A 13,992-nucleotide genomic window follows, 5' to 3' on the forward strand; every position below is an offset into this window, starting at 1 on the left:
CTTTCTACGAGTCGCATGGTTGCTGATCCCTTAACGAAACCTATAGCAAGAGATGTCTTTGAGGCTCATGTTAGGAATCTAGGACTGCGTAGACTATAAATGTAATTTTTGTTTCAAATGACATAAAGATGTAACATTTCCTTTGGGATATTAATACAATATGATTCAGTTCTTGTCTTTATCGTATTGTTTTTAATACACACACAAGATATGTCAACAGACTTAGATCGGCTCACTCACACGAGCGATCGCCTCTAGCGCTTAAATAGCGAGTAGAGATGAGACATTGTGTCCCTAGATACTTGTCCAAAGGGATAAGTTGGTTGACACAAAGTTATGTCGCCTTAGTGGGAGCTAAGATGAGGTCCATTGATAGGACTATGCATGGGTTACCCCACCATCCATGTAGCCTGTAGTAAGCCAGATGCGAGTTCCTCTTTGACGCCTTGGAGACGTGCAAATTGAGGAATTCGGGTTAGACGCTTAAGGAGCTGCTAGACTGAGATATGTACGGTGTTGATATAGACATATGCTCTTTGAGAAAGAGAAATCCACCGTAGCATGTGTTTCATACTATATGTGCTTATACGACCATATGAGTAAGTGAGTAAAATGTTTCCCTCTTTCTCACTGTGTGAGTCTCATTTCTTAAAAAATGTCTTTTATTTTTAACTATGTCATGAGATGGAGGTTGTGATGTTTGCTACTTTGGCATGCTGTCTATGGCCATGATTGATACGGTCTAAAGAGGCATTGTTGGGAAAGCAGTTCTACCAAAATTGAGTGATATGAGTGTAAAGGGAAGACTATTCAATATCGTATCTTCGATAGTGTTTGCTGACGTCATACAAATGATGCTACATCTCGATAGCGGCTAAAGGTTGTGAACACATTGAAATATTTGGAGGTAGTCAAGCATTGTTCTGAGTTTTTTAAACTCAAGAGGGTTCGAAAATGCTTGATCTTGATGCGATCGAATAAGTCTAGGACATGACCAGACACGTTAGGGATGTTACTATGCTGGTCTTCTCTGGGAGAGATTTGGTGTATGTACTCCCTCCTTTCTACAGATGTGCTTGGTGGTCGCACGGCCTATTTATTTGTATGAACAAGATTGAGAACATTAGAGAGATACTGACCTGGGGTCATGCCCACTGTGTGCAAGTGGGAGATATTAGATGGAGGGGCGCCCACGTGGGGCTGACCCCCTCCTGCTTGTAACGAGCCATGTGTTACTTGTAACACATGGTTTAAAGCCATGCGTTACTGCCGTTCCATGACACAATTGAAGGCTGGCCTTTAAGGCCAGCCGTGCATATATAGTCCTCCTCAATTGTATTTTTGGCACCATCTAAAAAATAGAAAAAGACTCTCTCTTTTTGTTATTTCTTGATAAAATATTTAGGCTGTGGATTTGTTAAGTGTTACTCTAGTTCCATACTAAGTAGTACACTTTCGCCACTAAAAGGAAACGCTTGGAGTTTATCAATCTGGAAAAACTTGTGGAGCAATTCTTTAAGCTGAGCTTGAGGTACTTTTTCCGCTGTGCATTCTAACATTAATATTTTTATTTGGTTAATTGACTACTTATTTGGAAATACTTTATTAAATCTAAAAATACATGGCGATTCCTTTTATTTTTTAACTTGGAAAATACATAACATTTTTCATAGACATGCACCATTCCATCACGACATGTGAGATTTATGAGCGACCTTAAATATGGCGGTGCATGGCCGGGTTTTTTACACGCTGGTCTTTCGGCCGGCCCTCTTTTGCGCGCGCAAGTCTTAAAATTTGGTGTTACATGCAGAGCACTTGGCTTTATAGAATTTTGTTTTATAAGATTTGGAACTAGAAGCATTAATGTACAGAAGTACTGTGAGTGTGTGTATACGTTAATCATGAAAATTAACAATATTATGATTCATTCGATATGCAAGTTGGCAAAGTTTGCTAACACGGCCTTGAACTACGAACATCAAGTTTTACCTACAAAATTTACAATTTTTTTTTCTCTCTTGGTCACGATCCTTTTAAACCAGTTAATTTGTTTCTTAGAACTTGATCTTTATTGCCCATCATAGAGAAGGAGTCCTGGAGCTCTCTCCAGATTGTGTGTGTGGAAGATCCCCCTCCTGCAAAAGTCAATTTATATATTTCTATTTAAGTTTTTCATTCGGAAGGAGAAATTACTAAACAATCATTACAGGAAATGATAATTATGAAATTAAGATGGTTTTGCAATCAATGAGAAACGGGTTGAGTATATGCATTGTCAAACTTACTAGTTGCAGGCTAACTTGGCTTCGGTCGGGTGAGGAGCCTGGACTGCCATTCATTGGAGTGGGGTACATGGTTTCTTCAGCAAGTACTCTCAATCTATTAAGTTCTGGCAAGATGTCCTTGCAAAGATCTGGTCTGTCTTTCCGTCTTAACTCCGCACACTTGAGTGCCAACTTAGCGAAGCACATAGCCTCTTCAGCTGGCCAATCAAGAACCAATGGATCCAACATCTCAGAAAAAGTTCCCGTTTCAATAGCCCTCTCTACAAGGTGAGTCAAGCCCATGGGTGGCTTGGCTGTAATCATTTGTAGAAACATGATTCCAATGGAGTATATATCAGACTTCACTCCAAGCATGCCTGTTTGCTGATATTCTGGATCTATATAGCAGAATGTGCCTGCTGTGGATGTCATGCGATATTGTGTCATATTGTCAGCCACAGATGGGGGTACTAGCCTGGCCAAGCCAACATCACTAATCTTGCTGACATAGTTGCTGTCGAGCAAGATGTTGGCCGGTTTCAGGTCACGGTGCACCAATGGCTCTGGTTTTGCCTGGTGGAGGAACAACAGGCCAGTAGCTACTTCGGCCGCAATTTTAAACCTTTTCTGCCAAGAAAGAGGTCGAGTGTTACCCCGGCAGAAGAGGCGGTCCTCCAGACTCCCATTAGCCATGTATTCATAGACCAAACAACCATACTCTGGGCAGGCTCCTAGGAGAAGAACCATGTTGGGATGTCGTATGCAACTCAATACCTCTACCTGTGAATGGGATAATGAGCAAGTATTAACCAATTATTGGTTGGATTTTCAAGATTTGATGCTTGTGTAGAACTAATTAAATCAGTTTTGTTTAAGACGTACGTACCTCTTGTTGAAATTGTGACCTTCCTTGAGCTGCATCTGGACGAAGAACCTTAATCGCAACAGGTGTATGGTCCAAATAACATTTATATACAGGCCCATAACCCCCTTCCCCAATCTTGCGAGATACTCTAAAGAATTCCGTGGCAACTTCGATTTCATCGATTGTATACCTCCTACATCGACCATCCGAATGTGCTAAAGCATCAAATGCCTTTCTCTTCTCTTCTGTTTCTCTCAATGCTTTCATTTCTGCATTGATTCTCTTTTGTGCCTCTAGTTCTGCTATCCTCTTGGCTGCCTCAGCAGCCTCAATGGCGGCTCTGGACTTGGCCTTCTCCTTTTCTACAGTCGCTAACGCAGCTTCCTCAGCCAATTGTGCATCTTCCAATCTCCTCACCTCCTCTAATTTCCAGCGCTGAAGCTCTACTGCCTGTTAATACAGATGATCAATACATATTAGAGGCTCCACGTTGTGAGATTAATAGGGATCATAAATCATATTTATTTTCACGTACCATTTGTTTTGCTGTGAGTGCTTCTTTGCAGGCAGTACTGTACATCTCCATTGTTTGCTTGAGTTCTAACTTTAGCCTCCTCATTTCATCCTCCAGTGCCCCTTCCTGTATTTTTTCCATTCAAGATTGTCATCTTGCAACTAATTTTTCCAATTTCTTGTATCAATGATACCATCCAAATCAATGAACTGACTACACCGCGATGTTCTTACCGTTGACTGCAATTCGCCCGAAAGTCTATCTTGATCACTTTCTGATGAGAATGCTAAAGATTCAGGAGGAGGGCTAGCAATATCCACTGACTTCCGTCCGAAATACAGTGGTTCAAAGCTCGGGTTGATCATGTCTCTTTCTGAGATATGTGACAATCGCGAGGGGGTGCGGTGCCCTATCTCGTTCATGTGATCATAATGAAATACGCGGTCAATGCTAGGCCTCCCGGAGCTAACAAAAGATATATCGGCATCGAGCAGAGGGAGTTCTCCGTATGATTTCCAGTTTAAGCCTTTTCTGGGTAATGGCGACCTGCTTCCAATGAGATCAGCTATATACATTAGTTTATCATGTCTTTCTCATAATTCGTATATATACTTGCTATAAAACGACTACGTTTATCTTCAAAAGTACTAGTAACATTAAATTACATTCAACACATCAATGTTATATACAAATGATACACCCCACGTCTTAATAATATAATACTTTATTTTCTCGATCTAGCATTCATCTTTTTTAATTAGTTCTGATCTTTTACGATCGGTCACCTTATTAAATCTGTCTCATCATGCAATGATCTACGCGGTAGCTCAGATTGTAGTCTTTCAGCTCCTGAAAGAGGATAATCAATTACTTATTTAATTAAATGATAAGTGGCAGATCATAAAAAAAGCAAATAATATTTAACAACATTAATATGCTTGAAATTAAATAAGAATTAAAACCTTTCACAGTAGCAGCAAAGTCGATTAACTGTGGCTCCGCTGTATCTGATTTGATGCTACCTTGATTAAGAAGACTGCCACGTAACGAGAACACTGGTGCAGCACGTGAGGCAGATTTCATGGAACTAATCTTTCCTTTGGCTATAACGTATACATTACAAAAATCTGGTACTCCTTTTGATACATTGCCTGGAACATCTGTTGTCTTGAATCTTCTGAGAAGAAACATTTTTGAGGTTACGTACGTAGAATGTTAGAGACATGATTTGAATCTTCATTGATTAATCGTACGTACACTTGGATAGTTTGGTGCATGTATATATATAATAATGCTCCCCTATTCATGGGCATGCATGCATCTTTTTTTGTATTTCTGTACGTTAACCACTCTTGTTGAAACATTAATAAAAAGAGAACTCGCATCATTGGTTTCTAGATTTTACTTGTGAACTCGTATAAAAGAACGCTAGCTGTGCCGCAGTAATTTCGTAAAGAGAATGTAAAAGTGATTACATGTAACAAAATTCTAGATTTTAATTGGTGGTGCAGGCAGGCCGTAATTAAAAAGAGAGTTGCATACCTAAAAAAACCAGGTTTTGCAGCGGAACCCAAAACCAAATTCTCAATAGCACAGTGATTAACGTATTCAATTAAAGCTTTCGATACATCTGTGCCTTCTAGCACGATATCTTTGGAGCGTATCTGATATCGACAAGAATAAAGTTAGAAGTACGAATTTCCGCTGCTAAATGTAAAGCATGCATGTAAAATGTCCAGGAAGATTTTCATATACGTAAGTTAAGATATATACAAATAAAAATTCTATGTGCGCTCATTTTTATATTTTTTTTTACGTATTATATTAATGTGATTGATTGTATTCATTTTTTTAATATAAAATAATTAGTTTAACAATAGAATTCCTAAAGAATATGAAAAAATGACGTTAAGTAATTTTGACAGAAATTAGTGTAATTCGTCATCCTGCTTGTTCGCACGCAATGTCTGACAAAGCAGAAGCAAATTAAATTGATCGGATCCCTAATCACTTACATCTTTACGTGTGCAGAAACAACGAAAAGGAAGGAATATTTCCCTGGTTTGTTTATCAGGGTCTTTGCATACCAGTGAACACTCGTCACCAATATCATATCTTAGCCCTGTAAATGTATCCAAAAATTTATGAATCTTTGCGGCCATGCTTGTGAGGAAGGAAGAGATATTGAGGTATATATTAATCCAGATGAGACTCGTCGTGTCAAGACCCGAAAAGAGAACACCTGCAAGAAGGATATACTCACTTGGGGAAGGAAGAGCTGAGTTGGGAAAGGAGGACGATTTGACCTTGACATGGATGAGAACGGCGGTCTGGCCCTTCTGGAGGAGATTGTCAATAGCCCATTTGAGCGCATTTTGGCTGCCCCTGTCTTTGTCTATTGCCACTGCCACCATCCCGCTCCCTCTTCCTGATTTTTTTTCCCCATTATTTCTTGCCAACCACATCTTCTCTGTCCAAGGGACCGGGGGGATCGAAAAATCTCGAAATGAAAAGTCGATTTATATTCGATCTTTTATATATGCTGTAAAACCTGCGTTTTTCGCTAGAACTAAGAGATCATCAGAGAACTGCTTTATGTTTTTTGTCACTAGAAGTTCTCGAGAGCATCAGAGAACTAAGATTTTGTTATGTGCGATTACAAAATGGGTTCTCTTTTTCTCGATCCGATCTGCTCGATCTCCCCCCTAGTTGTTGTAGGCCAAGAGGGAGATAGGCTTAGATACCTGGCAGGTTTGCTCTTCTCGGCAGAAAGCACCTGACCAACTCTATGCATGTCTATATTCCGGCTCCTCGATCTACTTAAATTAGAAGGTGGATGCTTTTAGCTAATTTGAATGTTTCAAACCAGACAATCCACAAAAATTTCCTCCACAACCCCCCCGCCCCCCCGGTCTCTCTGTGAGTTGAATCAGTCGCGCGCATGAAAGAGAGCATCATCACCGGCGTGTTATACGCGTTGACCCCTCCGCTTCTTTTATCACTCAGCAAAAATCCCAGGTGTCGTCCAGCTCAGGGCATCTCCACAGTCAATATCCGTCAATTCGTCGTAGTGTTATAACTTATGTTCAAAACATAGACAACGCCTTGTAAAACGGAGGTAAAAAATGTCGATGCTCTTTTCCGTTGTGTTTTAGGTTGCGTCTAGACGTTAAATTGAATTAAATTGAGTTGAATTAAAATATTATTTAAAAATTTAAAAAAATTAAATTATTTACTATATTTTATATTAAAATTTAAAAAAGTTATAACGATGAGTTGAGATGAGTTTATGAACGAGTTTATTAAAAACTTTGCCGCTTCAAATTTTTACACAATTCACAATGTGTTTCCGAAACTAATAATTGTATCAAAGTAAACCCTCGAACTTGCAAAACTTCTAAATCCCCCATTCTGTCTATCAACAGCATTAAATTTAACGGAAATTCAATGTACGTATTGTTCATGTGCATAACATTCATTGTAAAGATGTAATTTTCATTTAATTTATTATCATTGACCATATAAAATATAAAATAATATATATATAAAATATTACTTGCAATATACATAGATTATTCATACTTACTTGCAACTTAGGTATAAAATAATTTTATATATGGTTAATGATTAATGATTTATTATTAATTGATAACATATATTATTTTATTTTTTATATGGTCAATGATAGCAAATTAGATGAAAATTATATTTTTACAGTGAATTTTTATTAGATTTTATGTTACTGATAGATAGAAGGGGGGGATTGAGAAGTTTTGAAAGTTTAAAGGTCAATTTTGATATAATTATTAGTTTCAGAGATACATTGTGAAATGAATAAAAGCTTAAGGGAACAAAATGTAATTCATCCTAAAAAATTATTGATATTTTAATTTTTTTTTTAAATTATAATAGCTAGGTCTCACTATGAATAACGTGTTAACAAATCAAATTCTATCGATAAAAAAATAAAATATAATATTGATTTAAGAGACAATGAGAGAAAAGGTTGGTGGGGTTATATTTTTGTTATTCTAAATTGTAATTTAATATAAAATATTGTCTCCTATTTATAGGAAGATTATATATAGAGATAAGAAAGATAAATATTTTCATTATAATGAAAATCAGGTCTTTTTGATTTGACAATTATGAAAATTAAACTAGATGATTTGATATGCTTTCATAATTATCAAATCAATAATTTGATTTGATATTATTTTTAACATTTCCTCAAATTTAATGTAAAAAATTTTGAAATATTGACTTTTGAGTTTAAAATTGGATTGTAGCCTTCATATTCGTTAATTGATTGTCGATTGGATAACGAAAATGATGTTAATGATGAAGTGAATGGAAGCTGGAATAACAAATCTGGAGATGTGACCAAGATTGGGTTGATAACAAGCTAAAGCTAACAAAGAGCTAACAATCAGCCGAAAGATTGAGTTGAGAATAGATTACATATGCCCGTGATCAACTATAATTAAAAGGTCAAGATTGGGTCTAAAGCTTTAAACAATGCTCACATACAACAGACCAGAACACGGTAGAAAATCTTTACAACAATAAAGATACTCCAAATACATAAATTTGAGGTAAATTTTATTATTTAAATAATATAAATAGTATGTTTAAGAATAAAATAACTGAGAATAAATTATGAAATGGACCATCGATTAGCCTGAATTAATTCCCCAATAATTTTCTCCATACACGTACCGGCAAAACTCACTATTGAAAATAAATGATAACTGATAAGTTCATATCTCAGCACATGATTTACAAATTGCAATTGATAGATAGATACTTTTTAATTTACTCCTCACATCATTATTGGAGATATATTACAAAAAAATTAAAATTGTGGGACATAATAGTTAATGGAAAAATAATGATCAGATTCTCCAAACAAACTTCAATGCTCACGTACGGCCTTAACTCATCGACAATAATATACTCAAGTGAGAAAGTAGAAGTCTTCCTCAGTCATCGCTCTAGAAGAGTACATATCTCCTTCACTGCCATAGGAAGAATTGCAGTCATCCTCACTGTCCCTCTCCTTCAACTCTTCTATCTTCTCGAGAGCTTCCCTCAACTCCCACCTCCTCACAACGTTCCATTCACAACAACACATTCCAATCTTCAACAGCTTTAGCATTTCTTCCTCGCAGTTTTTGGTTCCTTTCATGTCAACATCAAACACCTCACCAGTCCACTCTTCCCTGACAACCGAGTTCACCCACATTGCCAAATCCTTGTTCTCTCCCTTACCATGTTTTTGATAGTTTGCAGGAAATTTTCCCGTCAACACTTCAAGGATGAGTATCCCTAGGCACCACACGTCGGTCTTTCTATCTTCACGGTCAAGTTGTGTGAACTCTGGAGACTTGTAGGCAGCCATGTACTGTTGTGCGTACTCTTTGCTGATCACTGGGACAAGAGCAAATTCGGAGAGGAGGGGCCTGAACGTGCAGTCTAACAGCACATTGGATGATTTTAGGTGACCGTGGGGTAGGCTAATCGGGGCAGGGAATTCTTTGTGGAGGTAAGCTAAGCCCCTGGCTACTCCTTTGATGATCCTTAGGCGAGTTAGCCAGTCAAGCCTTAGCTGCCCTGGAGCACGTATTTCTGGAAAATAAGAAAATCCAAAACGAAAGTTTTAGTAAAAGCCAGCAACAATGAGACCATTTAGGATAAAATCGGGGCAGACACTTGCTATCCTATATATGCAGTCCTGAATTCACTTTTCCATCCAGTACTTTTTGTTACTTAAAGTACAGCATCATGTCTGAGCTTCATGTTTTCTTGGGATGAATCTGGTCGATAAATTATGTTTTTCATCTTAAATTTTATCATTTTCGATCATCCTATCCAGTATGTTATATTTTAGATGATTTTAGATTATTGGTCCATATTGGATTTTAGAAAAAGAACAGGCCGAGTATTCATTCACATTAACAGAAAAAGAAAACAAACGTACCTGCATGGAGATGACTAGCGAGGCTGCCGTTTTCGACAAAGTCGGAAATCAAGAGCTTCTCTTCCTTGGAATAGTGGAAGGCCACAGGCGGAAGCACATTAGGATGTGAGAGACTTCCAAGCCTTGTCATGTGCGCATGAAACTCTTCCTTTCCCATCTTGTTCATTTGCCTAAACCTCTTTACAACCATTGCAGGTCCACTTAAAAGAACAGCCTTGTAAGCACACCCAAAACTTCCACTCCCCAACACTTCAGCAGGGGCTGTAAGTAGATCCTGTAAATCAAACCTCTCTCTGTCTCTGTCGTTTCTCACAAAGAACAACTTTCCTAGTTCACCCTTTTTGTCCTGATCAGCAGGGAGCTCGGCTGATTCGGCTTCTTTCCGGCCGACATCGTAGGCACCAAAGTTCTTGTAGGCTTGGGCCTTTCCATATTGGGATGTTTGGGCTCGACGGCTACGTATGAAGGAAAATGCACCTAAGGTGGCTAATGCGACCACTGCGATAGCTAAGACGATGATTATTACGATGTAGTGGTTCTTAGAGGCCTTGCATGGGCCCAGAGGCTGTCCGCATAGGTCTTTATTCCCTGCTCAAAAAACAAATTACTGAGAAGAAAAAAAAAAGGTGTTCGGGCATAGAAAAATCAAATAAATAAATGAAGAAAAAGGAGTTTAATTAGTCAGATGACATTTTCTTTTTCAATATGGGTATCAACGTGCACGCCATTTATGAATAATGTGTTTGGAATTCACGATATTGTTAAAGAAGCAAATCAAAGTTAGTCAATTTTAACGAATCCCTTGTTGATCAGATCATCCAAAGGATATCATTTGTTTTTCTAGGATCAAGAAAAAATATAATTGGGTTGTACGTTTTTAGTTAATTGGTTTTCTTGATTGAAGTACGAAATGAAATAATTAAAGAGATTAGAAATCGTGCATTTTAGAAATAAAAATATCTTGTACATTACACAGTGCCGCATTTCTTTTATTTTATTTTTTTCATAATAAGTATGTTATGTATAGATGATAAGTAAAATAATTCAATTAGTTTAATAAGAATAAAATAAGAAATAAAGAAAAAAAATTAAAATATGTATGCAGGTGTGTACTTGATATAGGATGATGAGTAGCATAACCCATATAATATATATATATATATATATATGAGTGCAAAAAAATAACTTCTTATTACACTGGGAAAAAAATACCAAGAATGCTAAAGCCTATATCAAAATTCCTAGCCTTCGATTCATATGGTGCAATATGGTAGTGTGAAAATTTGAGTTCTAAGAGCTTAAAAAAAAGAAGAAGAAGAAGAAGAAGAAGAAGGAAAAATAAGGTATTATCAAGAAAATCAGACGAATTAAACAGCTCTAAATTGTTTACAGAAGAACGTGGGAATTAGATCAATTTTAGATATCAACCAGTCATGTGATTAAAATGAAGGAAGAAAATGGACCAAGATCTTTCGTATCTATAATCCAGCCTGTATTATATATAGAGCATATCTAGATATATATGAGCAAACAAATTGTGGCAGATCCAAAACTATGCTAATGCAATGTCCCCCGACAATTGGACAAATTCTAGGCTCGAGTACATGGCTCCATAACAATAGCTTTTTCTTTCTTTCCTTCTTTTTTATTTTTTTTATTTTTATTTTTTTCTTCTAAACAAGTAAGCATTATATATAGTACTGTTAATGAATTGCTCCATAACAATAGCTAATATCGAAGAGTGGATATTAAAAACCATAATTTGTTGATAATTAACTTCCGTATAAAAAAAATCAAGTGGTTCATGATGATGAATAACTTACCCACAAAGGAACTCGAATTCATCTGGCTTAAACCTTTTGGTATGTGACCCTTAAGCTGGTTGTCTGCTAGATTGAACACTCTCCATTCGTCTGGTCGAAAATCCGGTATCTTTCCCTCAAATCGGTTGCCCTCGAGGCTCAGCTCCTCAAGCCTAGGCAGTGCAGCGAGGGACTCCGGAATTTTACCCCTGAATGCGTTTCGTGCCAAATGAACTCTTCTCAGAGAACGCATGCCTTCAAAAGCATCATCCGGAATTTCACCCGAGAATCTGTTGAGAGACAGATACAAATTCTTCAATGCACCAAGTTTGCTTACTTTAGGCATGGGGCCGTCGAAGCTGTTGTTCATAAAGCTTAAGCTCCGCAAAGTTGGTAATTCCGCCAGCGAGTCTACGTCGATGATGCCCGTAAGACTCATGTTCTCGAGCCGTAGTCCGGAAAAGACACCTTTATTACATATCAAGCCAGCCCAATTATTACTCCCCTTTTCCCTGCACAGATCGATCGATTTGTTCCAGTTGTTTAGCGCGGCGGGGTCTTTAGACGACAAGGAACTCTTGAACTTGAGAAGGACTTCAGCGTCACGATCACTGCCGTCGCCGACCGACAGTGCCACCGCCACGACATATGCCAATGTGAGCACCACGATAAGCCAACGTACTTCGTTATGAGCCATTATGGTCAAAAGCTTCGGAAGAAGATGGCTTGAGCGAGCATGAAAAAATGAAGGAGAGATGATGGTGAAGAACGAGAACTTAAAAAGTCGGGAATGAGTGGCAGGGGACAAATGGTAGGGCCAGGGTGAAATTGACGAAGTCCTTTCCAAACAAGGCAGAGCCATTGATCCAAGGCCGGCCTTTGATTTGAGAGTGTTGTCATTGATGTTGGAATTCATTCCCCTTTACGACGTCTGTTTATTATTTTCAAGCTTGCATGGTGTGTGCTGGAAAAGTTGATTTTATTGTTTTTTTTCTTGTTTACGAGCGGTGAATGCCTCTGCCGTCCAAATGAAAATGGCGATTATGCCCAATATCTATCAGCGGCGTTACTCGGTCAACTTCACATGGACTTGCCCCAGGAATGCTCTAATCATAGAACTTTAGTGCACGACATTATAATGGAAAAGTTGATTTACAGTGAAATGAAATGAGTTATAAATAGTAATAAAATAATTTGAATTAAATATTTTATAGGATTTTGAAAAATAAGAGAAAAAAAGTTGAATACAGATATATTAAAGTTAAAATATTATTTTTATTTTAAAATTTAAAAAATTAAATTATTTTTTATATTTTATTTAAAAGTTTGAAAAAGTTGTAATGATTAAATTAAAAAAATTAAATATTTGAAATTGAAAAGTGTTTGTATTTGTGTTTATGGTAATTGAATATTAAGATGAGACAATGTGAGTTGAGAGGATTTTTCTATCCAAAACAGACCTTAGCTAGTTCTCTTCCTTGCTTCCTTGAAATGATCAATCTTGGATTGGGCTTTTATGTTATACCTGTTGTGAAAAACATACACCATTGATGGCAAACAAATTAAAGCAACAACGATAAAAAACACACAACACACAATTTACGTAGTTCGACAACTTGCTTACGTCCATAAAGCTGCATAAATCTTATTAATCCAAAGGAGATTACAATCACTCAATCTCAACTCATTCTTTCTAGGATTTTTGTTCTCTCACCTAATATGCACTCACACTTTACTCTTGTTCACTCTGAAAACTGCTGAAAATCGTTACAAAGAAGTCAAAATATAACGTATTTATAGTAAGCGGTGCTGGAAATCCTAATAGGCAAAAAATTACGTCATTTGCTCGAGTGCGCCTCGAGTGAACAACCAATGAACATTGACTCGAGCAGTTTGTCGATCATAGCTTAAGCGCACACTAAGGTTTGTGTTTTGCTCGAACCCACTATCGTTCGACAGTCGAGCGAACTCATGGGTTGCTCCCTTTTCTGCTCACGAACCAGGCTCCACTTACAACCTAACAATCTCACACTTGGAGATTGGTTCTCCACATGCCATCCATTGTTTCTAGCCAAGCCCTATCACCTCTACAACTCACAGCTCTTATCTTCAAGTTAGAAGACGCACTGAAGTCTAGCTCGACTTCAGTTTCTCACGTGCATCGTCCTTAGTCAACACATCAACTGAGCGACTCACAACTCTCACTGCACTAGGACTCTCACTGCACTAGGAATATCCGATCTCAAATCGACCTTGACAACATTAGCCAACTTCCCCATGCTTACATGAGGAACGACAAAACTGACTCCCTTTTGCTTCCTTATTTGTTTCACACGATCAAGTCTGTTTTTTTGCAATCCTGTATTTTTTTACATATCACTGGACCATGATGTTAAATATAAAGAATTAAATCTCTTATCATGTGCCAAGACCAGCGCACATTTAGTGATCTTTCAAACTCATCTAGATAACGCTACTGCATAACCACTGTCATCAAGCTGTCTTACAGAGATAAGATTTTTCTTCAGATCTAGAACATGTCTGACTTGCTAAGTCCACACGCC

At 37.5% G+C, this 13,992-nt stretch overlaps 2 protein-coding genes across 3 annotated transcripts; both read right to left on the reverse strand.

Moving 5' to 3' along the window:
- Nucleotides 1-1,796: 1,796 nt before the first annotated feature.
- LOC108988723 (U-box domain-containing protein 52-like) lies at nucleotides 1,797-6,440 on the reverse strand. Of its 2 annotated transcripts, none has more exons than XM_018962058.2 (10): nucleotides 5,910-6,440; nucleotides 5,662-5,768; nucleotides 5,189-5,310; nucleotides 4,609-4,820; nucleotides 4,432-4,495; nucleotides 3,880-4,192; nucleotides 3,668-3,772; nucleotides 3,154-3,582; nucleotides 2,289-3,047; nucleotides 1,797-2,138 (listed from the first exon to the last, which is right to left on the reverse strand). In XM_018962058.2, the coding sequence occupies exons 1-10, from the start codon at nucleotides 6,109-6,111 to the stop codon at nucleotides 2,082-2,084; spliced, it is 2,370 nt and encodes a 789-aa protein (XP_018817603.1). In that variant the 5' UTR covers nucleotides 6,112-6,440; the 3' UTR covers nucleotides 1,797-2,081. The 2 variants fall into 2 exon arrangements, with proteins under 2 accessions (XP_018817603.1, XP_018817602.1); XM_018962057.2 differs by having other exon boundaries at nucleotides 1,824-2,138; nucleotides 4,609-4,823.
- A 2,039-nt stretch (nucleotides 6,441-8,479) lies between these two features.
- On the reverse strand, nucleotides 8,480-12,125 carry LOC109009138 (probable LRR receptor-like serine/threonine-protein kinase At4g31250). Its single transcript, XM_018989509.2, has 3 exons — nucleotides 11,450-12,125; nucleotides 9,627-10,214; nucleotides 8,480-9,274 (listed from the first exon to the last, which is right to left on the reverse strand). The coding sequence occupies exons 1-3, from the start codon at nucleotides 12,123-12,125 to the stop codon at nucleotides 8,604-8,606; spliced, it is 1,935 nt and encodes a 644-aa protein (XP_018845054.1). The 3' UTR covers nucleotides 8,480-8,603.
- Between the last annotated feature and the right edge of the window lie 1,867 nt (nucleotides 12,126-13,992).

This window comes from Juglans regia, chromosome 8 (assembly GCF_001411555.2).
Source record: "Juglans regia cultivar Chandler chromosome 8, Walnut 2.0, whole genome shotgun sequence".
Lineage (NCBI taxonomy): Eukaryota > Viridiplantae > Streptophyta > Magnoliopsida > Fagales > Juglandaceae > Juglans > Juglans regia.